At 40.9% G+C, this 23987-nt stretch overlaps 2 protein-coding genes across 6 annotated transcripts in view; one reads left to right on the forward strand and one right to left on the reverse strand.

Moving 5' to 3' along the window:
* Window positions 1-5469, forward strand: part of si:dkey-219c3.2 (transcription initiation factor TFIID subunit 4) — a 42138-nt gene extending 36669 nt beyond the window's left edge. For both annotated transcript variants that reach the window (XM_066649896.1, XM_066649897.1), the window contains exon 15: window positions 3463-5469. In XM_066649896.1, coding sequence (XP_066505993.1) covers window positions 3463-3639 — 177 coding nt within the window. In that variant the 3' untranslated portion in view covers window positions 3640-5469. The remainder of the gene's footprint in view (window positions 1-3462) is intronic.
* A 412-nt stretch (window positions 5470-5881) lies between these two features.
* Window positions 5882-23375, reverse strand: kctd15a (potassium channel tetramerization domain containing 15a). 4 transcript variants are annotated; one of them, XM_066648945.1, is made up of 6 exons: window positions 22745-23375; window positions 22352-22456; window positions 18148-18323; window positions 15343-15487; window positions 11446-11751; window positions 5882-7921 (listed from the first exon to the last, which is right to left on the reverse strand). In XM_066648945.1, the coding sequence occupies exons 3-6, from the start codon at window positions 18309-18311 to the stop codon at window positions 7763-7765; spliced, it is 774 nt and encodes a 257-aa protein (XP_066505042.1). In that variant the 5' UTR covers window positions 18312-18323; window positions 22352-22456; window positions 22745-23375; the 3' UTR covers window positions 5882-7762. The 4 variants fall into 4 exon arrangements, with proteins under 4 accessions (XP_066505042.1, XP_066505041.1, XP_066505039.1 ...); XM_066648944.1 differs by having other exon boundaries at window positions 22352-23375; XM_066648942.1 differs by lacking the exons at window positions 22352-22456; window positions 22745-23375 and adding an exon at window positions 20541-20748.
* Window positions 23376-23987: the final 612 nt, after the last annotated feature.

Raw genomic sequence — 23987 nt, forward strand, 5'->3', positions numbered from 1 at the left:
TATTTTTATTATAATATCTACATTTCCTCTGCAGATTTAAACAATAAAAGGATTGAAAATATATTACCTGGAAGGAGGGGATCTTGTTAGAATCTTTTTTTCTGTGTGCATTATAATAAACTTCCAAAAGGCAGCCATGCGTGTAAAGCCCTTTATTTCTATACTTTTTACAGAAATGACTTGCTGAACTTGACAATGAGCATTCCATGGACCATTAGAAAAAGTTTCAGATTTCCTCTGGAAAAAGTTTTTCCTCCTTTTTGAAGTTAACATGATGAAGACAAAATTGTTGGCTGCAAGAGCAACAGTCAAAACAAAATTAATCAATCTGTTCCCACACATCATCTCCACATCTTCCAATGTAAATGACTCGTGCTGTTTCTCAAATAATGGCTTAATTTTCCCAACACCAGCCCTCTCCCAACACCACGTACCAACTTGCCTGAATAAACACATCAGAGAATATGAGTCGTGTCAGCAAAGAGATCATGAGAGTTTAGGGAGTGTTAGGAACCCTCTGTGCCGTAGGGTGTTCCTGTAGGGTGTGGTGTGTGTTGTGTGCCCGGAGGCAGTCTGGCACCTATCTTTCATTCTCAGTTTCTATCTTTTTTCTTTCTCACTCTTTATTTCTGACCTAGTGCTGAGGCCTTAAGCCTCATAGTTATAGTCTGATGTCATGCCGCAGACTGCTGTGCAAAACAAGACACATTTGTGTAGTCTCCCACTCTTACCTGGGCAGCATTTACAAAGGGGCACAGGGATGGTTCCATGAAGGACCACTGTTTCATAACTAGACAGAGATTATGTAGACTATGGAAAGAAGTTGATACATTATTCAACTGAAAAACAAAAGTACGTATGTGATCTTATGAATAGAGCAGCTGTTCAGACAGACTGCAGTACCCTACAGGAAGTTAAAGGGGTGATGTTACTATATTAGTTGCCTCAGTAGGTCCCAGACCCTGGAGTCCCCCTTTTTTTTTCTCTAGATAAATTAAAAAAATTAAAAATCGAAACATGAAAATATCTTTTAGACTCTTAGTCACATTGTTGATGTGCTTAGAGATTATTGGTGAACCTCCTGGCTGGTGCAGTGGTTGGCTCTAGAACTTCAGTTCTTGCCGATGTTATCACCAAAGCAGGTGTCTGTTAGCTAACGTGACATGCCTTCTCCTCAAAGTGTGTTGAGATTTCAAGTGACATTCTATTAGCAGGTCATTAAGAAACAGTGGCTGAACTTAACTGTCTTTGGGTGCTTGCTTTCACTCTCCCAGCTCAGTAGCATAATGTGATGGGGAGGGACCTAATTTGGTGTGTGGAATTCTCAGAACTGCGTTTATTTTCTTAAAGGATAAAGGAGGTTAACTAATGCCAACATTAATTGATAATTCTGTGAACATCTTTATAGTGAAGCACTTTATTCTTCTATTATAAAAAAATGTATTGTAAGTGAGAGGCCTTCCGTTGCAGTATTTTATGAGCATTAACATGCAGGGCCATGGTGCTGCAGGACCACAGTTGGGAGCCACTTTACCAGCTGCTGGAGCCAGTCGTAGACTCAAAGGGGAGTGTTAGGAGGTCGAGGCCGTAGGCAAAGGTGTAGCTCTGTAGCCCAGGGCAGAAGACACACACACACTGCCTTTCATTTCCAGGTGTGGCCATGTGTACACACACACACACACACACAGGCCTCAACGGGCTCGCGGGCAGTCAGGCTAAAATCGTTATCTCTAGGCCTGCTAAATGTTGTTTTGTCTCTAGAGAGTTTTGGGTCAAAATAGCTTAGTTTGAAAGGGCTTTTAAATAATCAGCTATAATCACTCAGTCCCAACAGGGTGGAGTTAGAAACACCTAACGAAATTAGCTTCGGTTTAATGTAGGTTTCATGTTGTGAAGGTACATCTGAGTGTTGATGTTCTGAATGTTAGTGCACTGCACCACCAGGGATTGATTCTTTTTAAGAAATGTGTTTTTTTCTTTATCCAGTGTGTTTCTCCCGCCACGAAACCAGTCATGCACTAATTCATAGTAACAGTAAACATGCCACTTTTTGTTTTTATTTTTTGGTTTGTGTGTATGTTGTGCAAAATCGTTGATCACTTATTTGAACTGTCCACAGTTTGTTGCCATCATTTCTAGTTTTCACAGTCATCATCACAACTAACACAGTGAGACCTGGGTTGCTGGTATTCTTCTCTTAGGACGTTTATATGTAAATTATTGAAACGAAAAGTTCTTTAATGGGGTAGATCATAAATCTTATGAAAACACCAAAGGTTTTTTTTTTGACAGGTTGCTTCTGAAGGTGTGATATCTTTAGAGGGCAGCAGTGAGTAGTGTTTGTTTATTTGCTGTGCCACAGTGAAACTAGTTTGGTGGGAGGTAGTAAATTTTGATGGCAAAGTGGGATCATTAGTCACTAAATCTGGCTGCTTTATGCATTTACTGTAGCAGTCGAACACAACAGAGATCATTCATTTTTATATTATGTACATGGCAAATAATTATTGGCTAAAAACTGTAGTACGTAGTGGAGTCTCAGGTTGTGGGTTCAATCCCTTCCTTGGGTCATGACCCGAGTGGATATTGGTGTGTTTTCCACAGCTGTGCGTGAGTTTTCTCATATAGTCCAACAACACATTGGTAGGTTGATTGACTATGTAAAATTGCCCACAGGTGTGAGTGTGAGATTTCCTGTGACGGATTCAGCGCCCTGTCCTGGGTGTGTTCCTCCCTCGCACCCCGCGACGCCAGATGAAACGTTTACAGATGAGGAATGAATGAATGATAGGGGTTTCACATATAACCTGTTTTTTGCTGGTACATCTATAACATGATTCTGGGTTAAGGGTTAGAGCATGTAGTCGTTTAAGTTTTTTATATTAATATTTGACAGAAACACTAAGGTGTTCCAAATGTTTGGTGAATTGAGCTCATTTCATCTCCCGTGTTGTAGACACAGACTTGAAAGCATGAAATTAAGCTTCATCAGCTAGAAGGCATAGAGTGATGGAGCACCAGGAATGATCGGCCGATATCAGTACCTGACATTACTATTGTTCTTGTGGCAAATTGCACTCAAACTTCGCAAACTGTGGGCAGTGAAGTGTATATTTTATTAGAGTTTTATTAGACTTTGATAGAGCTGAAATGATTTGTAGTTAAAGCTGCTTTAATTTTTTAACTTTTTTCAAGGTGTGACCCCTCTTTTGGGGTTGATATCAATTACAGAAGACAGTTGAAATCTGTTAGGCAGGATAGATAATCATATCCGTCATGGCATCAAACTACACCACCATCCTCCACTGCTCCGGGAGGGCTGCACCTCAGTTTGCTTGGCTGTATATTTTGAAAGTTTTTTTTTTTCCTCCCAGATTAAGAAGCCCTGATTTAGACAAATAAGAGTGTGTGAATTTCCTCTCTGTGCTGAATGCTTCCTGTGTTATATTTATTATTTTGCAGGGCTCTGGGGGCTCTTTGGGATTGGCAGCCTCTTCCTCCTCCTCCTCCTCCTCCTCCTCCTCTCGGCAAGTCCGTCAGCGGATCACTCGGGTTAACCTCAGGGACTTGATCTTCTGCCTGGAGCAGGAGCGCTCTACATCCCGCTCGCTGCTGCTCTACAAGGCCCTGCTCAAATAGGACGACTTCATCCAGCTCTCTTCTTCCTCTCCGCAGGGTCTGACCACTGCTCTGTCCAGACCCTCACTCGCCCCTTTATCTCCTGACCGGCCAGGTTTGTTTCCTCCCGGTTTGCTTCCCTCGGCACCTCCTGCGTTTTTCTTTGTGCCTTCAGGCAAAGCTAGGACACAATCACTGAGATCCTGTCTTTGCTTTAAGAGGAATGTACTCTACATTAAAGCTCCAAACACACACCTTCAGGACGTGAGTGATAGAAAGCCATGAAGGAGGAGGGGATTATGGGTATTAGTAACATTTCTGTTCGTGTTACCTTTTTATTGCAGTTTGTTGGTACAGGAGCCAACATCCACGAGAGCATTGACTCGTTTTTATGTGTTCTTTCAAAATCTGAATCTGATTTGATTTTATGTTCAAGGATGACTTTGATTTGTTTGTTGGTATAAAGTATGATTGGACTTGAAGCTGCGTTTTAACTTAAATGCCTCATTTGCAATATGGACACTGGAAGTGTGAATGTGTAGGTTTTTTTTTTTGTTTTTCTCCAAGCAGTCTAACAAATTATTAACTATTTTATTAACTTATGACTTTCATACCTCCAAATGATGGTTTGGACTGATGTTGTTTCAGTAAGATTATGCAAAATGAAGGAACTCAGTGTTGCTGTCCTTCATCTACTGGGGTGCAGTTTTTGTAATTCAGTGACAGTATTTCCTCACACTCCTGACGTAGTGTGTGTGTGTAATGAGTGTCGGCTTCCTGCTGTGAAGAGTTACAGTGGAGAAAAATGGCGCAGTGCCATCTGTAACGATGAGGCTGCCGTCATTTCATCCAAAAAGATGACGTAAGAAATCATCTGGCTGTTCGGTTAAACGGAGACCAGTTTCTCACCAGTTAACCGTTGGAAAGAATGATAACAGCAAAGCAGAAGTCTACAATTTCATTAAGACTTGAACGGGAATTCCGCTAATTTTTTTTTTAACATTTCTCTATATTTCAGTGGTGGAGAGGTAGTGGTTCAAAGTAGTTTGATTTGAAATGGTTAAATTTTTTATTTATTTTTAATATATATATTTTTTTGGTGAAGGATCAATTTAACAATATGGATAATGATTAAAATATTACTATTTTACTGCAATCATGATGAATGGATTCTTACAAATACTTTAGGCCAAATTCTTATCGATCTTAAAGTAACAACGAACCTTACACAGGGTGTCCCTGAAATGAAAAAAGCTTTTAGAGACATACATTTCTTTCAAGTCACCTACACTGTGAAAAGCTCTGACTCTCTAGATTTCTCTAGAATGGAGCGTTTTCATATGAATTATGTTGTGTTTTAAAAATATGGAAGAATAAGTGGAATTCCTCTTTAAGATTTAATGAGTCTTGCACTGGAATTTTGAAATTCAGAACTTAAAGTAGATGTCAATAATACGACCTTTTAGAACAGATCTATATCAAGTGTAAATTTGAAAGTCCGGTCGGGCCCAGCAGGACATGACACCAGTGATGTGACGGGTTAAAGGGATGTAGATTGGATTTCTCTTTGCCTGTAAAAACAATAATCCGTATGCAGATTTAATCTCTCTAGATTCCCACAGCCAAAATCCACCTTTGTCCACTGCTGCGAGATTGGTTTATATGTTCCTGCACATGAAAGAGCTCAGACAAACCAAGTGTATCTGATCCCGTGGTCAGGTCTTTGATTATTTCTATGTCATATTGTCTACAAAGACCATATTATCTATTATAAACTCTATATTTTTTGGTAAATTTAACAATTTTTAAATGTTTGGTTGGTTTGGAAAAAGTGTTCATCTCTCTGAAATTTGTACTATTTTGTAAAAGAATAAAGTTCCTTACTACACCTTCGACTGGAGTTTTTGCCAAAGTCACTGAAGGTCCAGAGTGACACCTGCGACGCAGTTACAACCTACAGCTGTTTGTGATTGTGCTGTTCCAGAGGCGAAGAGAAGAGTTCCTTAACATTGTGTTTTCTTCTTCTGCCCCTTTCTCACACAGTTGAAAGTCACACCTAGCTGCAGTCATCTCTTACAGAGAGATCTCAATTGCCTGGTACAGCTGCACATGCTTCTGAGCACTTGTGGTAGCATTATTTTCAGTTAAAGAAATATGGTTGTCTGGGGATTAAAGTAGGAAAAAAAAAAAAAGAAGTTCAACAATTTATTAAAAGTCCATTTGATCAACACCAATTACAAAAGGATAATGAACACATGCCTGCAATACTACAAGGATTATTAATAATAATGCATTAACAAAAAAAAAACACCTTTTATTTAAATAAGACATTTGCACCTTACTGTAATTATACATTTTGACACAACATCCATTAGAACAGTATTTAAATTAAGAGTTTTCTTTGTTCTTTGTGGTTTCAGAGGGGTCAGTTTAGAGTTCACAGTTCTGAGGCTGTGTTCAAAATACAACTGCATGGCTGCCATGAAGGAAATTTAAAAAGCAACATTAACACTAAGATGTCTGATGCATACTCAAACTGCTAGAAGGGTCCCACCAAACCCCCACAACACCCAGACAGAGGCTGTGACAGGGTACTGCATCATAGTTTGGTGGTTAGCGTGAAGAATAATGCTTCAGCACGTTTGTACTGTCTCGCTAAGACAACACTCAGCGTGTGATCTTGTGGAGCAGGGTGGCATCTCTATGACCCTTGCCCCTGTAATGAGGTTATGCAGAACATGGAGTATACTCAGGCTGTTAAATGTGCAGTTTTACAACACATTAAGCATCAATGCCTGTTTTACAGCCACCTAAGTAACCTTTTGGAGCCTCTTTTCACTTGTGGGCTGTGAGCGTTCCTCCCTGTGACTGAGCCTGTTTGACTGGGGGGGTCTGACTGAGTAAAAGGATTGTGGGAAAGTGACCTCAGTTCCTGGGGCGATGTGGGGAGGAGACTTGCTTCTCTCTGACCCGTACCCTTCCGCCTCAGCCCTGATGGGGCCTCAAGGAGCACACTAAGCCCCTCTGCTCATTGAGGACCAGCTCGGCCAGCAACTCCGAGTGCACGGTGAGCTGTCTCACAGCGGTGCATTCATTAATCTGAGTAGTCTCTCATTTCCTCTACCTAAAGCTGCCTTCATCAAAGGAGATTGTGTGGGGCTGTGCAGGGCATGGCTTGCTTCTCCAGTGGATCTTCATTTGACTTTTGTAATCTTGCTGGAAATGCAGTGCTGCTGGTAACTCTGGGGGCTTAGTTTCTTTTATTCTTGTGGCTTGGTAAGGGGAGCATTTCTGATTAAATAAAATCAACAGATGATAAGAAAGAAACTGCTCTTCCCGTAAAAAATAAAATAAAATCCCTATTGTTGTCTGCAGATTGTTCTACAACTTTTTTTAATCACCTAGTACTGGGCAGGGGTATTTCTGCTGGCCCCCCAAAAATAAATAAATATCAGACCTCATCAAAATGAACAACTCCAGTCCTTTCACTTGCTGTTCTTGGGGATTGGAAAAGCCATCAGAAAAGCTGTGGTGAAGTGAGCGCAGGTTTCCCTGTGGCCGTGCTCTAACAGTCCCTCTCCTCGGCTCGGAATGCATTAGCGGCCGAGCGCTGTGGCCCTGCTGCCTGCGGCCAGTCCAGCCCTGTTCTCGCCGCTCACAATCAAATGCCTTTGTTCTCAACGTTGTTCTCTCATCCTTCATGTACCGAGACTACAGCCAGAAAGCACACGGATCTGATTTACAGAAGGAAGCCGGAACGAACAGGAGACCATTGGATTTCCAGATCGGAGAGGGACGCAGAGGTGAGGGCAGATACTCAGGTTAGTATGAATAAAAGAATACTGCAGTGAGCAGAGCTGCTGAATGAGGTGGCCGAGTACGGTAACAGTGTGCTGTAATGTGTGGAAGACCAGAATACACAGAATGCAGTTACTCCTCCAAGCCTAGGCTTCTTGATTTTTTTTTAAACGTCCCTCAAATCAGTCTTGGGACTATAAATGTGTCATTTGTTATTTGGATTAAGGTGTTCCATCTTCACAAACTCTTTAAACAGTCAGTGAGCCAGCACAGAGGTACAACCGTCCATCTCTGTCAGTGCCCACTGCTGGTCTCTCTCTGCGGGTACGTTTGGAGATATCCTTGTTTAGTCCAGCGGCTCCTGCTTTATCCGGATCGGCGTGTGGATGGTCTGACAGCGTCTGTCTTCGCGACTCAGGATGTACTCGCTGAACTGAGAGGAATCCACTCCTCCTCCACACGAGGCCACCATAGTGAAGCCCTTCTGGAACAATCTCTCCAGCACCTGCGGATAAACAGTGCAACGGAGCGTTAACAGAGAGTCAAATTAGCATCAGTACTCGCACAAGAGCTTGTAGTTTTACAAGGAATAAAGCGCGGGTTCCAATTCCAGTCGTGGGAACATTATCCTGCAAACAGTTCTGTGCTTTGTCACGTCTAGCACATTTGATTCTGCTCATTAACTAATGAACAGGCTCCTCACCGGCCGTGTCAGGAGCACACAAAGATGTGGTATTGGCCCCTGCTGGATTCAACCGAACCAGACAAGTATGAGAAACATGAAAAAAAAATAATCAAGATATTAACATACAAGAAGCCAACAGACCAACAACTTTTGCTGAGCTTAAATTAAATAAATCAGAAATGGTGGTGAAAATGTAGCATCTGAGAAATACTTTTTTATCTATATTTTATCTTTATTCTTTCATTTCCCTCCAAGATTTCACTCTTCAGACAGGCCAGTGAAGATGAGAGGGAGCGAGCAGACTCGCCCTGCAGCTGTTTACTGGAGTTTGATGAAGAGTCAAAAGCGAACGGCTTCCCCCTCCGACGACCCGAAAACTCAACCACCCTCGCTCTCAAAAAAACCTCCAAAAATCACACGCAACCCCCTGCCCGTGTCAGAGCTCCATCAGCAAAGACTCCACAGCCTCCTGTCCCTGTCACTCACCACCGCAAATGCAATGACATGTTTTATCTGGCAGAGTAGTTGTAGATTTTTTTGAAATTCAACAGATGCAGCCTTGAGTATTCACTTACTCCTCCACTTCTTTCAAGTGTGCTTCACATGAAAATGAAAGTTCTGCCTCAAGGCAACAGAGCCAGATAAAAGTCCCTCCAAAGGAAAAAAAAAACATTCAGTCGAATCGCAGGGCCCTGAGAAAAATGTCCACCCTTATCCCCACTTTGGAAGTTGATGCTAAAAAAAAAACCTTTGGCAGAATTTCAGTGAGTTGTATTAAAGGGGAAATGAATTCTCCTTGTGTGTTGCTCAGGTAAGAGCTGACCAGGTACAGTAGCTGCAGCAGTGTGGAGCATCAGTGCAAGAGGTTTCAATGTTCATTTAAAAAATGCAAGTATAGTTCAACGATGAGCTTCCCATAATTCCTCATTTAAGTCAGTGTGCTGAATATATGGAAGTGCAAGGGTCATGTGACTGCATTCAGAATTGAACATTAAAGAGTGATTGCGCTGAAACTTTCATTACACTCAGTGCTCTGATAATTGCATCACTTTGAACTCTCAAACAAGCTCAATACCACCCCCATCTCTCTCTTCTCTCTCTCTCTCTCTCTCTCTCTCTCTCTCTCTCTCTCTTCTCTCTCACTCTCTCACTCTCTCCTCTGTTAATTCCTCGCTTAATTTTCTCATGTTTCTCATGACTGGGTGGGCTTAAGAACGCCTGACGTATGACAACCTAGAGAAAAAAAAATCGGTGCACTTCCAGCATGATACAATTAGCCAAGTCTGCAAAGGCGGGAAAAAAAACATTAGCAGATGCACCGATTAGTTATACTGTAAGTCAATTAAGCATGTGTAAAAAAAGGAGCATAAACCAGTTTAGGTTGTTTAAAGAAACCAAAGTAGGTATTAAAAATGTAGTGTGTGTGTTTAAAATGCTCCAGGCACAGATATGCTGCAGCACTTTTTAAAAGAAGAGATTTGTCTTGAGGACGAGTTAAAAATAAATTATGCATATCATTTCCCCCTCAACTTTTCCGTTGGTTTTCAAGACGCTACAGTCCTACATTAATGTGCCACAGGAATCAGTGCTCCTGCACGTTGGAACACAGACTCACTTTCCAAACAAGCAAATACGAGGGATGTGATAACATCTCGTGAGGCACAACTGCACCTCTGCAGCTGTGTAAGCACACCTTTCTCCACACCTGCCACACCTGCCTTTACAGTCCCTCCCTCCCTATCACAGCTCCAGTGTTTCCTGTGAGAGAGTATCTCCGCCTAACAATGATGCTCCACTCCTCGACTCCAACACCGTACCTACAGCCTCTCAAACTTCCTATAAAAACACAGCCTTCTAGTTCATCAGAAACATCATCAACTTACTGAACAAAGAAAGGTAGAGGCTTTTACTGCTCAGATTCCATACCCTAAGGTTTACGGACACTTGCTCATTCAGTGTTTCCTCTGAAATAAAGCATTTTTAATGGGTAGTTTGTCCCCCTTTGTTTCAGTAACAGCATATCATCTTTTGGAAGCTTTACGCTAGATGTGAGAACATTTCTGAGTGTTTCTACAGCAGCCACCTAACATTAGTCGGACAATATCTAGCTCAAGAATTTTGAATATACACAAATCATTAATTCATTCATTCATTCATTATCTGTAAGCGCTTATCCAGTTCAGGGTCGCGGTGGGTCCAGAGCCTACCTGGAATCATTGGGCGCAAGGCGGGAACACACCCTGGAGGGGGCGCCAGTCCTTCACAGGGCAACACACACATTCACTCACACCTACGGACACTTTTGAGTCGCCAATCCACCTACCAACGTGTGTTTTTGGACTGTGGGAGGAAACCGGAGCACCCGGAGGAAACCCATGCAGACACGGGGAGAAAACACCAACTCACACCTCACAGACAGTCACCCGGAGTGGGAATCGAACCCGCAACCTCCAGGTCCCTGGAGCTGTGTGACTGCGACACTACCTGCTGCACCACCGTGCCGCCCATACACAAATCAGCCATAAAAATGACCAACTCATTTCTACATTCACTGTCCAATGAGGGATTTTGTTGAGAATTGTTCTATTGTTCTACAATTCCAGACTGTAGTCCCACTGTTGCTCTGATCTTGTTCACCCTGTCCTTCATTGGTCAGCACCCCCACTGGACTGACCCACTCTTACCAGCACAACACACACTAACACACCACCACCACCAAATCAGTGTCACTGCAGTCAGCAAAATTATACCTGCAGCAAGAAAAGGGGCTAACAACGTATGCAGAGCAACAGATGCACTATAGTCTGTATTTGTAGAACTACAGAGTGCACCCTTATGGACAGCTGAGCTGATAAAACAGACAATGCATTTAGGAAAAATTTGTTTATTTTAATGTTTTAGCTGATGGCAGGTTTATTATGTATTTTCCAGAACAAACAGTCCAGTAAGTCCTTTTAAGATGTTTTAAGACAGACAGATGTTCTTATGCAGCTTTTGAGTGAAAGGATTTTCATCAGAGTAAAGGGACCACTTTAACTGTACTGCAACTGTGGGGACTAGTGTTTACCCTGCTCCCACTCCTGTAATCAACCTGCACTGCACTCTTTACTGTTTTTAGCTTATTCAGTAAATACCATGAAAGTACATATAATATTCTGGGTGGTGTGAGAGTGAGGAACTGAAGCATGAATCCAGTTCTCAGTTCTTAAATAGTTTGGCAAGTAAAGCAGTAACTGTGGTCTTTCAAGACAACACTGGATGCATAACAGTCTAAACCACACATTCACAGCAGTGGCTTCTTTAACAAAACAGTAATTAATCTGTAATTCCACAAGCGGTTTCACCTGTACAGAGTTGAGTCTGCAGTATCCATTGAGAGGGAAGCGGATGACGTGAGTCGGGTCCTGGTTCCAGCCAGCGTTGACTGAGTTACACATGACGTCTCCTGTCTCAGGGAAGATCTCTTCGATGAGGGCCTTATCTCCGCTCAGAGCGATCCTCTCACCCAGGTCGGGGGTCACGCGAACCACCAGGCACTCACAGGGCTGAGCTGTCCGTCTCTGCTCCCGTTCTTGCTTCCAGCGCTCCAGCTCCTTCACCATGGGGCTCAGCTGGTAATAACGGGCTTCTTCATAAAGCAGCTGGAACTCCTGCACGGAAAACATAGTGACTGTGTCAGTGGAGGTTGTCCAGTGTTTCCCAAAAAACCTGCTCCTCGGGAACCACCAAAATTGGCTTATTCTGATTAATATTTTCACACTTTCCAAGCCATGACTCTCCTGGACATATCAGGAGAGTCTCTCATATATTTTCTCTCATATATATTCTCTCATATATTGTTGTATCATTTGTAGAGACACCCTTTTCAGTGTAAGGTGGTATGATTATTTAGATATTTTTGAAGAAGAAGAAGAAAAATGGGGAAATTCAAGCTCTGCATTTTAACCCCTCTATTACACTGAACTTCATTAATCCCCTGGGGAAATTGAGACACCATATTAACCCTATCCATAGCAGTGAAAACGTACAACTGCACACATACACACACACACACTAGTGATCAATTGATCATGTGACCTTCCGGTCCCATGGCTGATGGATTCATTTCAGAAGAATGTGCACTAACTTCAGAAAGAGGTTTCTCATAGTATGGGGGTGATGCTGCTATATTATACGCAATCACCTTGTATGTCTGAAGCCATTATAAAATTTTGCTGGCACTCACTCAAACCCATGGATACAAATATTACAGAAGTAGTTGTGCATTTTTATTAATGTAAAAATGCTAACAGGGTTCATTTAAATGTTGCCATGTTTCTTTATAATTCAGTGGTAAGTAAACAAAGGCATTCGGAGTGATCTGATATAAATAGAACACTGAGAATCTGACTGTGATTTCGTTACATGGAGGAGGAGGATGAGAGACATAGAGTCATAATATCTACAGCAGAAAAAAAGGCTTTTTGTTTTTTATTCAAAATGACCAGGAAAACCTGGTGGTATAAGAAACGTTTGTTTGGGTACTGTTTCATCTAAAGCAAAGTGACATTAGGTCTATGACTTGGCCTGCTAAGATTACACCTACATTCTTATCCTAGTCAGACTCGAATTTAGTTACATAACATCACACACAGCCAAAACTGAGTGCACTAAAAAACTTCATTAGTGTGGTATATGTAGAAAATAAAAAGTTTTACATATAAATTTCAAACATCTTAAATCACTTTGAATGAATTGAGCAGAAATAATTTGGCATCAGCTAATCTATTCAGACCCATATGACCCTCCTCTTGCTTGGACTGGAACAGGAGCTGTGTACCCTGGCCTCTTCCCCCTCTCTCTCACAGGCTCTGGGGTCTGGCAATACAGATTGCCTGTGTTCCCCTTAGGCACTCAGTGCCCTGCAGCCACTTCACCCAAGCTTTCACGCCCTTCATTCTCCACCAGACCAGATGGCACCGCCACTCACTGCTAGCATTAGCAACAACCGACCAAGAACCACTTGCTTAACAATGGACAGACAAACAGTAGTATGAACTCAAATAAAACAGGCATGTTAACTTTGGTTAAGTAATTTGAAAGAGAGCTGTTTTCATATTGCAACAGTTGCCATTTTAGTTACAGTCTACTACTTTGAAGGTCAATTTCCCACCAAGTAGCACTGGGTTTGAACTGTAGATTATACCAATCAGAACCAAGCAAACATCTACACGATACAAACCACAACCACAACCACAACCACCACGGCCCTCTGGCATGTTACATTCAATATTCTGGCCAGACTTAAGTGGATTTGCTACTATTCCTGGGAGAAAACAGCAGACATTTCAAAGCCAGATTGTTTTTTGTTTTGTTTTAGCTGACATTTTTTAGGTGTTCATGTGATTTCTAGTTACTCACAATATTGGTCACACTGCTGATGGTCTATGGTATGGACTTACAGGTGAGATAACCACTCTCCTGGTCATTTAGCTCAGCGATTTAAGACAGTAGCCATGTGTATGTAACAGTAATGTCCACAAAGCTAGCTCCTCCACCCTGTAAGATCTTTACTGTAGGCTATGCCACAGCAAACAATAGCATGCAGCATCTCAGACTCCACTCGCTTTAATAATTGCAACACGAAACAGAGCTGCTTTTGCTTGCCCCTCGCCCCACCCCTCTCAGACTTTGTCTCTCTTTCTCTCTTTTCTTTTTTGGCCCATGCTGGTGCTGACAACATGCTGAGACCTAAAGCCTTCAGGCTTGGGTTAATTCAAAAGGAAACACAAGTCTTAAGGTGATATTCTTTCCCAGGTTCGCTGTGAGAGTTTGGTATGTTGATCCTTCTGCAAGGCAATGCCCTCCAAGCAAATCCAACTGAAATATCACGATGGAGAAAGACTACTCGTTAAAATGTTTCATACAAAAAAAGACTGCACTAGTGAATAAGGTGCACGGTTTATTCTTGAGAAGCAGGTAGCAGTCTGAAAAATGGACAGAGCTGAGTGAATAACAGATATAATTTGAATTTGAATTTAACAGATTGCGGAAATCCCATTAGCCCGCATTGTCAGAACTCTGTTTGACACTTTACAACATCGCTGCAAGCTACAACTGACTGAAGAATATATCTGAGGTAACATGTTTTTCAAATTGGGAGAGAATTAGACAAGTTACTTCTGTCATAAACTTTTCCAACTATTTCAAGGGGGTGCATGAATCCCTACAGCAAGTGGCTGAGCTGTAGAAGTGGTATGAAGGCATACAGATCGATCCTGTGAACCCACTGTGTCAGAGTCATGAGCTTGGCAGAGTTAAACCCTACAGCATTAAGAAGGGACTGCATACGATGATCAATTCAGTCACTCACTGTTTTTTGCATATTTCCCAGCTTGCGTTAAGGGGGTGAATGTAATGGCTGATCTCTGAAGGCTTGACTGTAATGAGATGTAATGATTTGACTCTGCATGTTTTCTTGAGTCGTAGACAATGTTTTTGACTGCAATGTTTTTGCAGTTCATCACCATCATGAAATTCTCAGTGTCAAGGAATCCTTGAAAATGTGACCTTTAAAACTCAAGGTTTCTAAAAGGTTCCTGGCTTGGGTGTGCAGTCTTTTGTAAAAACTTTACTTAGTATGTATATATTTTACATTAGCAGGAAGTTTGTGAAGATTAAAAATAAATTTAAACAAATAAAATGTCCAGTTAAATCATTGTTTTAATATATCTACTCATACTGAATTTAACATACTGAAAACATAATATCAGTCTAGTGTTGTATTATGTTCAATTATAATACGTTAAACTCAGCAAATTACGTGTGAAACAAATTTTAAACAAATTTGCCATTCATTAGTTTGTTTTTTTGTAGATAATTATATGCATGTTAATTATTGGTGAAATTATTTTGAAAGAGTTTTTTTTTTTATGGCATTGCTCCAATGACCTTTTTTCCACACCACTCTCAGTAAAAATCTCTCCATCCTGATTGATCTCCTGATGCAGTTCACTTTAACTGCCGCTCCACTTCAGGGAGGTATAGACTTTGTCTAAAAAACTGCGGCAGCAGCTGGAGGACATCATTGCATCTGTATGTTTAATAGCTGTGGGGCTGACCATAATCATCTCCCTTCTCCACAGAGTCGCCGTATTACAGTGGAAACTGTAGCTCTTAAAAGAAGGACATTTGAAACTCTAAACATGATGCAATGAAACAACACCCAATGTTTTTTCTAATAAACAATTCCAGAAATGTACCTTGAAGTCTTCCGGCAGAAGGAGCTTGCTTGTCCGAAGGTAGCTGAGAATGTAACGGAAAATCTCCCCGTCCCTGTCAATGAAATAGTGTTGCTTCAGACTGTCCAACACGATCGGCTCTGTGCCATTGAACAGACGACTAATTCTGGGAAGAACAGTGAAGAAGCAGAGAAGGAGAAACAATCTTACATTTTGCACATTGTTTAAATTTAAACATGATACAAAGGCTGGGCTGTGATAACTGCTTGGTGTAAAATAACCCACTTCTTTATAAACCCTCTTTGAACATTCTATTGTTGATGTAGCTTGAGCAATATCAAATGCAAGTATAATGAAGTTTTATTGTTTAACCTGGTTTGAAGAATGAGGTCAAACATTTGGAAACGTGTCCTCTGCTATTTTTGCTTTTGTGTTAAATCAACTTACATCTTGTCATTGCAAAGATGTTCCTATTTCATTTTATGTTCTCTCTCTCTCTCTCTCTCTCTCTCTCTCTCTGACTCGTACTCTCTCTTTCTCTCTCTCATTCTGGAAACTGATGCAAAACACTTAATAAGAAAACCAATTCCCCCTTTTGTGCCTGCGGTGGTTCTTTTCTCATATGGTCTTGCAGTTCCCCCAGTTAGAATTTCACCATATAGCTTCAGGCAATCTTAGTTTTTCATCTCCGTTTCTTTTTCTTTTTTTCCTCTGAAAAGCAATTAAAATGCTGCCTGCCCCCCTCCCCCCCAACTCCCCTCCTCTGTTCTCCTCCTCTCCTCTCTCTCTCTCTCTCTTCCCTCTCTCTCCCTCCCTCTATCTGTGTTATTAAATCAGAGAAGGCCATGCTGTGTATTAGGCTGAGCAGATGTGATGTACACTCCCTCTCTCTCTCCTCTCTAACAGGTGGCACCCCTTTACACCCTGCCCTCTTGGGGAGTACATTATCAGCAGACCTCTGAGGATTGAGCTGGAGATGCAGCAGGTAGGAATTTCATGACTCCACAAGTGTGAAGCCTGCTGTTCAGGCTTTTCTTTCATTTAGTCATTTTTTCTTGAACCCTCTGCTTATTATCCAGTTATAAATCCTAAGAGTAAGGATCTACAAACTACTATGAATTATTGCCAAACTAATATGTACGTCATCTAGTCATGAGAGAGGGAACTGATACCTTCGCAGGTTCATGTTTACCTGAATGCAGAACATTTCTCGATAAAAGCGGCCTATATTTAGGCACAAAGTTGCTTTCATCCAACACCCTAAACCCTAAGCATCCAAATGTGTGTCCATAGTTCAGTTCCTCCAACTGAACAACTACAGAACTTTAGAGAACTGAATAATACATTTTAAGCTGAACAAAACAAGAATGATCCGAAAGGATAACAGGGTTGACCCACTGAATGTCCAGGGCAAATAACACAAAATTTAATAACAAAATAACAGCAGGCTAATAACGGTTAGATTTTTTTCAACAGAACATTAATATTTAACTTAATTGCTCTGCAAAACAGAAACAATGTCTGTGGCACCAGAACAGCAGTGGCATTAAGCAAGAGGCAAGGAAATAATTGCTGTCTTTCAAGCACTTCTGACATTACTGCAGAGCTGTGCTGATAGCAAAACTGCGGAAATGGTCCAGGAGTGTCTGACTGACAAAAGCAAACTCCACCTGTTCATGCTTCTGTGGCATTTCATTTGGAAGAACAAAATGACTGGATTTGAATGCAACAATGAAATGAAACAATAAAATTTGCCCAGGAGGGCTCATTTTAGTTAGAAGGTGTAATATTCCTCGGAAATCAAAGCCGTTCAAAACCTAAAATTACCTTGCAACACTGCATACAAACCCCCTTCTCAGAAGAGGTCTACAGTTTAATTCTGAGAAGTGAAATTCCCAGTGATAGTCTCTTAGCGTTTTATTGTCATGTAACAAGTAACATGTAAACTTTGAAGTTATGTTGCAGTTATTATGAACCACTCAAAAAACAAACATAACAGCAACAGGAGAGGGAAACAGGAGTAAAGCCTAGTGTCTGAGTGTGCATTACTTTAGGAACTGTGGGACTCGAGACATTAGGGATTACAAGAGCAACACATTCACTTATTTCCCTTCAGCCGTGTGAAACAGTTACACTTAAACATCACTGATGTAGGACACTAAACTGAATTATACTGAAAATAAATATGATTTTTTTTTAATTGTGAACTTTTCAAAGAGATAAATACTTACTGAGAAAGTCAGCAGTCACCAAAACAACAGACAAATATTAAAACAGTACAGAAATTAAAATGAATAAAATGAAAATGATGCATCTATATGGCTCCAAATGGGGCGGTTGCTGATGGCCTCAAGCACAGATATCAACCTCCACTGGACAGAACAACATTTTGAACAGCAGTAACGATTAGCCTCAGGCGATATTTATAGCTCACCTTTTTAACCCTTTAAACTCTTTCATTGGGTCCAAATTTTAATCCTCACCATTTACGTAAGAAACATATAAACAGTTACAGATTATATGAAACAAAATGAAAAATTATATCATAATAAAATGTTAACTGGACTTTCAATAATCCCCATACACATTTAATTGACACTACTAGAAAATCCACAGCATTTACAGGATATAAGTCTCCATAAAGCACTTAAACTCTAAGCACCTTAAATCCTCATACCTTACATTTTAGCTTCAAAGTAGTTCTTGATTAATGTTAATTGCTAGATTTAAGCATCCAAATCATTGAATAATAAGCCTAGGGCTGGAGGGGTTAATCTGAGTCAGATCACCACTCCCACCACCCTGATAAATGGTAAATGATCTTACCTCGAGTCGGGATACTTGGTGAGTGTGGCCAAGCTGCTAGTGTACATGTGTCCTCCTACGTCAATGTGGACAGGAGCGTTGGCTTTGGTCAGCTGAGCTGGAAGAGGGATCCCCTGAGCGGCCAGAGGAGATACCGGAGAGCGGCTGAGAGAGAGACGAGACATGCTTCTTCCCTCCTGTGGACCAACACACAGAACACACCCTCAGCAGAAGCTCAGAAAACACACCCTCGGCACTGCCGTTCCCTGCCACTGTTCTCCCTCCCAGAGCTCCCAGAGCTTAGGTGTGCTTCTGGCCTGTCAACGCCTATGAGATCACTCTCACATCTGCCCCAGTCTATATTGCACTTAAGAATTAGTGGCACAACTCTAATTAAGAGAATTTGCATCCCAGTTTCTTTTTTTTTTTAATAGAACCAGAGGGGAGGAAAGGATGAGGATTATTAACGAGCATGAGAGAGCAAGCGAACGAGAGAGAGAGAGAGAGAGAGAGAGAGAGAGAGAGAGAGAGAGAGAGAGAGAGAGGGAGAGATGGTACTGTAGGTGTCTACCTCCAGGGAAGACAGAAAGAGTGTAAACTCCTAATTAAAGGTATTGGGAATGAGTGAGTGTGAGACATGAAAGGTTTGATGACACCCAGCGGTTTGGATCTCGGAAAGTTTGCAGACTTTGTTGAAATAAATCAACAACTTCTGCCGGAGCGGAAAAGTAGTAATTAAAGAAAAGCACAGCAGCACTTTGTCATGATGTTTATAAGGCCACATGACACCTACATAAGCTTTCCTAGACAGCTAACATACACCTGCATCACATAAATTCACAACATCACATCAGTTGTCCTAACATTTTCTGGGCTGAATAAAGCAGGATTCAAGTCAGCTGAGTGTCACTGGAACAAGCCTTTACAGTGTTAATGTAGGTGTGTGTCAGTGATCGTATCTATCTTCATAATGATTAAGGTGAATTACCAATTATAATCACGTTAATTAAATGTGTACCACACACACTATCTAATAGTGTTATAATATGTAAATGCAGTTTATGTAACGTTGGGCAAAAAAAACAGAATTTTAAGCCAATATCATAGACCTGAGAGTTCAGTGACAGAGGAAGCAATGAGAAACACAATCTTTAGAAACACCTGTGAAGTCATTTGAAAAGGTTTTAGTGTAAAGTATGCCACAGCAATTCAGTATGAAAACCTATTAAATATGACCTGTGAAATGCTAAACACACCGTTGAAGCCTCCTTTGCTTGGGGCTTAATGCCGGAGGCAAGGTGTGTTCTTTATTTTCTTTTGGGTTTACCGCTTAAATAACAGACGTTAATTAACACACAACGTCTACACAACATTATTTGGAAACATTTGGTCGCTACTTGGAAAAGAAGTCGAGCGAAATGTTTGACTCTATTGTGGGACTGTGAAGGGAGGTCGGTTTGGCGAAATTAGAGCGGGAAAACCTGGGGTAGTGATAACTTGTAAATGTAGGTTTTCACACAGGTCAGGTTCAGAAACGCGGCTGTTGGGAGACGTTGATTAAAGTCAGGCTGTGTTCATCGACTCTACGTTAAAATGCTCGTGGCAGTCAAAAATATCCAAAGGTCCTGGACTCTAGGCGAACCAGTGTCACTACAAAGGAGCGTAAAAGTGTGGAGGAACCGAACCACTCCCATAATCAGACGAAAGCTAACCATTAAAAATAACGTTATTAAATGAAGGACTCCTAAAACGCATTTCTAGAAAATTCGTATTTTATCCATTATGAGCGAGTTTTACACATAGAATAAACATTAATGCAGAAGCGAAATGTGTTTCTATTATACCTCGTGTAATACTCTTTAAAAAAAACTCTTATAAATTGATGGACAGGATTTTGAATTGAAACTCCTCTGTACACAGCTCACTGCAACTGTCGCCGGCTGAAACCATTACACACAAGGATTCAGCTCTCCTCCTTTCACAGCACGTAACTAGAAAACACTTGTAACAGACACATTATCTGTAGAAATTCTGAAGAAAGAAAGATCCTGTTCATACCGTTTCAAACATTTTAGGACGTCCGGCGAAACCTGGTCGAAATCTACCGCTGGTGAAGGGCTCTCGTCCTTTCTGACAGAACTTGGGCGAAATTTTTCGAGACCGTCTGCGTCCAACGCTTTGATAAAATCCCAGATTGGATCAAACGTGAAATGAACACGTCCAAAAAAAAGTCCAAAATAATATTTAAGCAGTTGTGTGAACGCTGAAAGCACGACAGTAGCGGAGATAACGTTATATAGGTCGCTGTGGCTTTAAAAAAAACTCGGTTATAACAGAAGAGACGTGTTTTGGCAGCTCGGCTAAGAGCCTTTCCACTAAAGACTTCCACTAAGCGCAGCACAGGGGGCTCTTACCTTGGAAGACATCGCTGCTGTTGAATCTTCGCCCTCTTTTTTAAAACATGAGATCGATCCCGTCCTCGCCTCGTGTGGGTTTTTGAAATATTATTTCTTTCCTTTTTTGTTGTGGGTGAAGCGTAATAGAGCGCCGAAGCCAGGCGTTTCCTCCCCCGAATAACAGAGGACAGGGGCTGGGAGAGATGAAGTCTTGCTCCGGGCTCTTCGCTTGCCCCCCGGGGCCAGAGGATTAGCCTCCAATTAACTCAGCCCTGCCTGCACACGAACGCGTGATCTCGCTTATTCATACGAGCAAACATATTTGTGCCTCAATCTTATAATATTTTTCTTTTTTTTCCCTTCCCCATCGACAAATAATGTAAGATACGTGCTGGTGCCTTAAGCCTTTAGTTAAAGGGCCCATATCCTAAAATGTTCTTGTCTTATTTCACCCCTTATAGTCCAGTTTAAACGTTTGTGTAGTTTAATGCCCCAAAGAAATATCATTTATATTTACATTGGCCTTTTTTAAACTCCAGTGTGTTTGAGAAGGTTGTATGTAAATGACTGCTGTAATTATTGGCTTTAAACAGCAGTCCGACTTAAAACACACTTTATAACATAAGTGAGTGGGTGGAGCTAAAATTCGGTATCCATACATCAGTGAAATCATGTTTTGGGACGTCACAAATTAAAAAATATTTACTATACTATGTTGTGAAACTTGAAGTTTTTACAACATCAGTCATTTATTTCCACAGAAGTAATGAAAACCCCAGTGTTTGAGGATATGTGCTTTTAATTTCATTGTGACCTGACAGTCATGAATGAGACACAGAACTTTTGTAAATAAGACGAGTAGATTTCTTATTAATACCAAAATGAAAACGTGATTTAATAAGATCACATCATATTCGAGGACTAAGACCCATAAATCCCCCTGTATGTGTCCTGTGTGCCTGTGCATTAAAGCAGTGTAAGGAGAGTTTGGATGTGAACGCATGCAGAGCAGAAAGCGCCCCCACAGCTCGCCTCCAGCCAAACGCGCCATTTCAATCTCCAGCGCGGTCAGATGGACAGCCTCCAGCCTTTAATGGCATCTCTCAGCCAGGCGAAGACAGGCAGGTTCACTGCGGTGAGAGAGAAACCCCTATAAGCCCACACGGAAGGAGAAAATGTTTATGTTACGTTTTAAACATATTCGATTCGCGAATGAATCATTCAGTTCGAATGACTCTTTGGTGATTTGAACGAATCGACTCGCATCACAAATAAACGCCTTAGAAAATATTGACACTTTAAACGCCAGTCTGTTTCTTCTCCTCTCATCTTGTATCTTGTGGCTTTAAAGGTCACTTTAGCAAATAGGAAAAAAAAACCTTCCCCTAAAATTTCACGGATTTCTAATACAAACAGCCCGTGTGGTGTTTGTGTCCTTTTTAAGCAGGAAAACATCTAACTGCCTGCAACACACTTATCAATCCGTTCTTAGACACCTAACACCAACATTACTAATCAAATTAAACCATGAGTGTGAATACATCTTTGGTAAAGTTAACTGGTACACAAACATATGTATAGCTTAGAAAAATTATTGAAATTAATTTAATTTAATGTAATTTATTGTCGTTTTTAGTGAACAAATGTGACACAAAACCCACAATGAAAGCAACTGATGATAATGAATTTCACAATAACAATAAATGAATTCAAAATTTTCAAGAGCCACATATTTTAATATTTCAGATACAGGCAATATGGCACTGTTTCTGAATTTTTTTCAGGTTTCAAATGTCTATGAAAAAATATTATAAACAAAAGCTACTCACCAAAGTAAGGACTTGGTTTTGTCATTTTTATGTACAGTCACGTGTCATTTTTAATCTATTCTCGATTCATGGTCACAGTGGAATTTGGTTTATGAGGTCTTGATTCTTGATTGGCAAAAAAACAAACAAAAAAACTCTTTAGTCAGTTTCGACCAGAATTAATTTTTGAATCGGTTGTGCGAATCTTCGGCTTGTGCAACGGGCAGTTGAAGAATCGGTTGAATGAACTGAATCAAAGTCGATTCACAGTTGAACTGGCTTTTTCAGCCTCGTGATGAGATCAGGGCTTTTTCTCAAAGTAGTCTTTCGCCTTCCGGTGTGTGCCGTCTCTAAATAAAGCCTATGTTTCAAAGATGAGGTGAATGAGATAAAGGCTTTAAGACCTGTACAAACCAATGATAATTACTCGTCATATGAGGATTTGCAGGCCACATTTGAGGATTCCCTAAATTTGAGGTTTGAGTCCTAGCAGCAGGCTTCTTCCGTCAGAAAATCAAACGTGTTTACGTTGGAGATTGTGTTTCAAACTGTTTGGACTAAGCTACGTTGCGAATGATTTTTTCCTTCGCTTTCTTCGTCTTCTTTCTAGCCTTGGGCTAAAATTAGTTTTCCCTCGTCAGAGCAAAGCAGCAGGAAGACGAGATATTTTTGTTCAATTAAAGCAGCAAGCCCGGAGTGAGTTCAATTACTTGACGCGAAGAGGAAGATGTAAATGTAAAGATTTAAATAGCTTAGCATGTTGCCTCAGGCGCCCGCACTTAATTTCCTTAATTTAAGGGGGATGTGAAAAAGAGATGAGGGAGAAAACGGGTTTTCCAAACGATGTGCATCTCTGCAACACGGTCTCTATCTGCGCCGCCATATCTACTGCAAAACAAGTGGCAGCTTAAGTTCAAATCTTTGGAAACAATTTTTTTCCCTGACAGAAACTATAAAGTAGTGAATATAGAACTGAAGTTCCCATTGCAGATGGCAGACTTGGGTTTACTCCGTTTACTTTTTGGATAATGTAAAAGTATCGAAACAAGCATAGTCTAAGTAAATTAACAATGATTAAAAATAAGGTCCCTATTTTATTAGTACATTAGTTTTGCGTTCCGGTTTTACGTGACTCCTGTCCTATTGACCTGCCTGAATTTTATCAAATAGATGGCAAAGAATTTAGGGCCTTATGAAGTACAGAGCCACCTGCTGTACTCGAGCGGTACTGCACACAACTAGCGCCATGCCCTCTTCATTTAAGCCTTCGGTGACAAGGCGCCTCTCAGATCAACTGTGAATCAACGGCTCTTTTTTCTTTTTCCGTTGACTTCAAACTGCTGTTTTTGCTAAATTGGAGAAACAGCTTTAACTAGAGTGCACCACTAAACTGGAACGAGAAGTGTTCTTACAATAAAGACCTTTCTTGGTCATTTTAAACTTTACAAATGTTTAAATTCTTAGCTACACTTTTTAAGTATGAATTTGTTTCTGTTTATTCCTATCTTTACCATGGCAATATTTTGTTTATAATTGTGATTTTTCTTGGTTTACCTAAATCTTAAATGATTATTGACCATGGGCTTTTCTATCTCCCATTTCTCATTGTCAGAATTTCAAAGTTTAATAGTTTTCTCAGTCGTCTGTTTGTAGTTAA

This window comes from Hoplias malabaricus, chromosome 17, assembly GCF_029633855.1.
Source record: "Hoplias malabaricus isolate fHopMal1 chromosome 17, fHopMal1.hap1, whole genome shotgun sequence".
In the NCBI taxonomy this organism is placed as follows: Eukaryota; Metazoa; Chordata; class Actinopteri; order Characiformes; family Erythrinidae; genus Hoplias; species Hoplias malabaricus.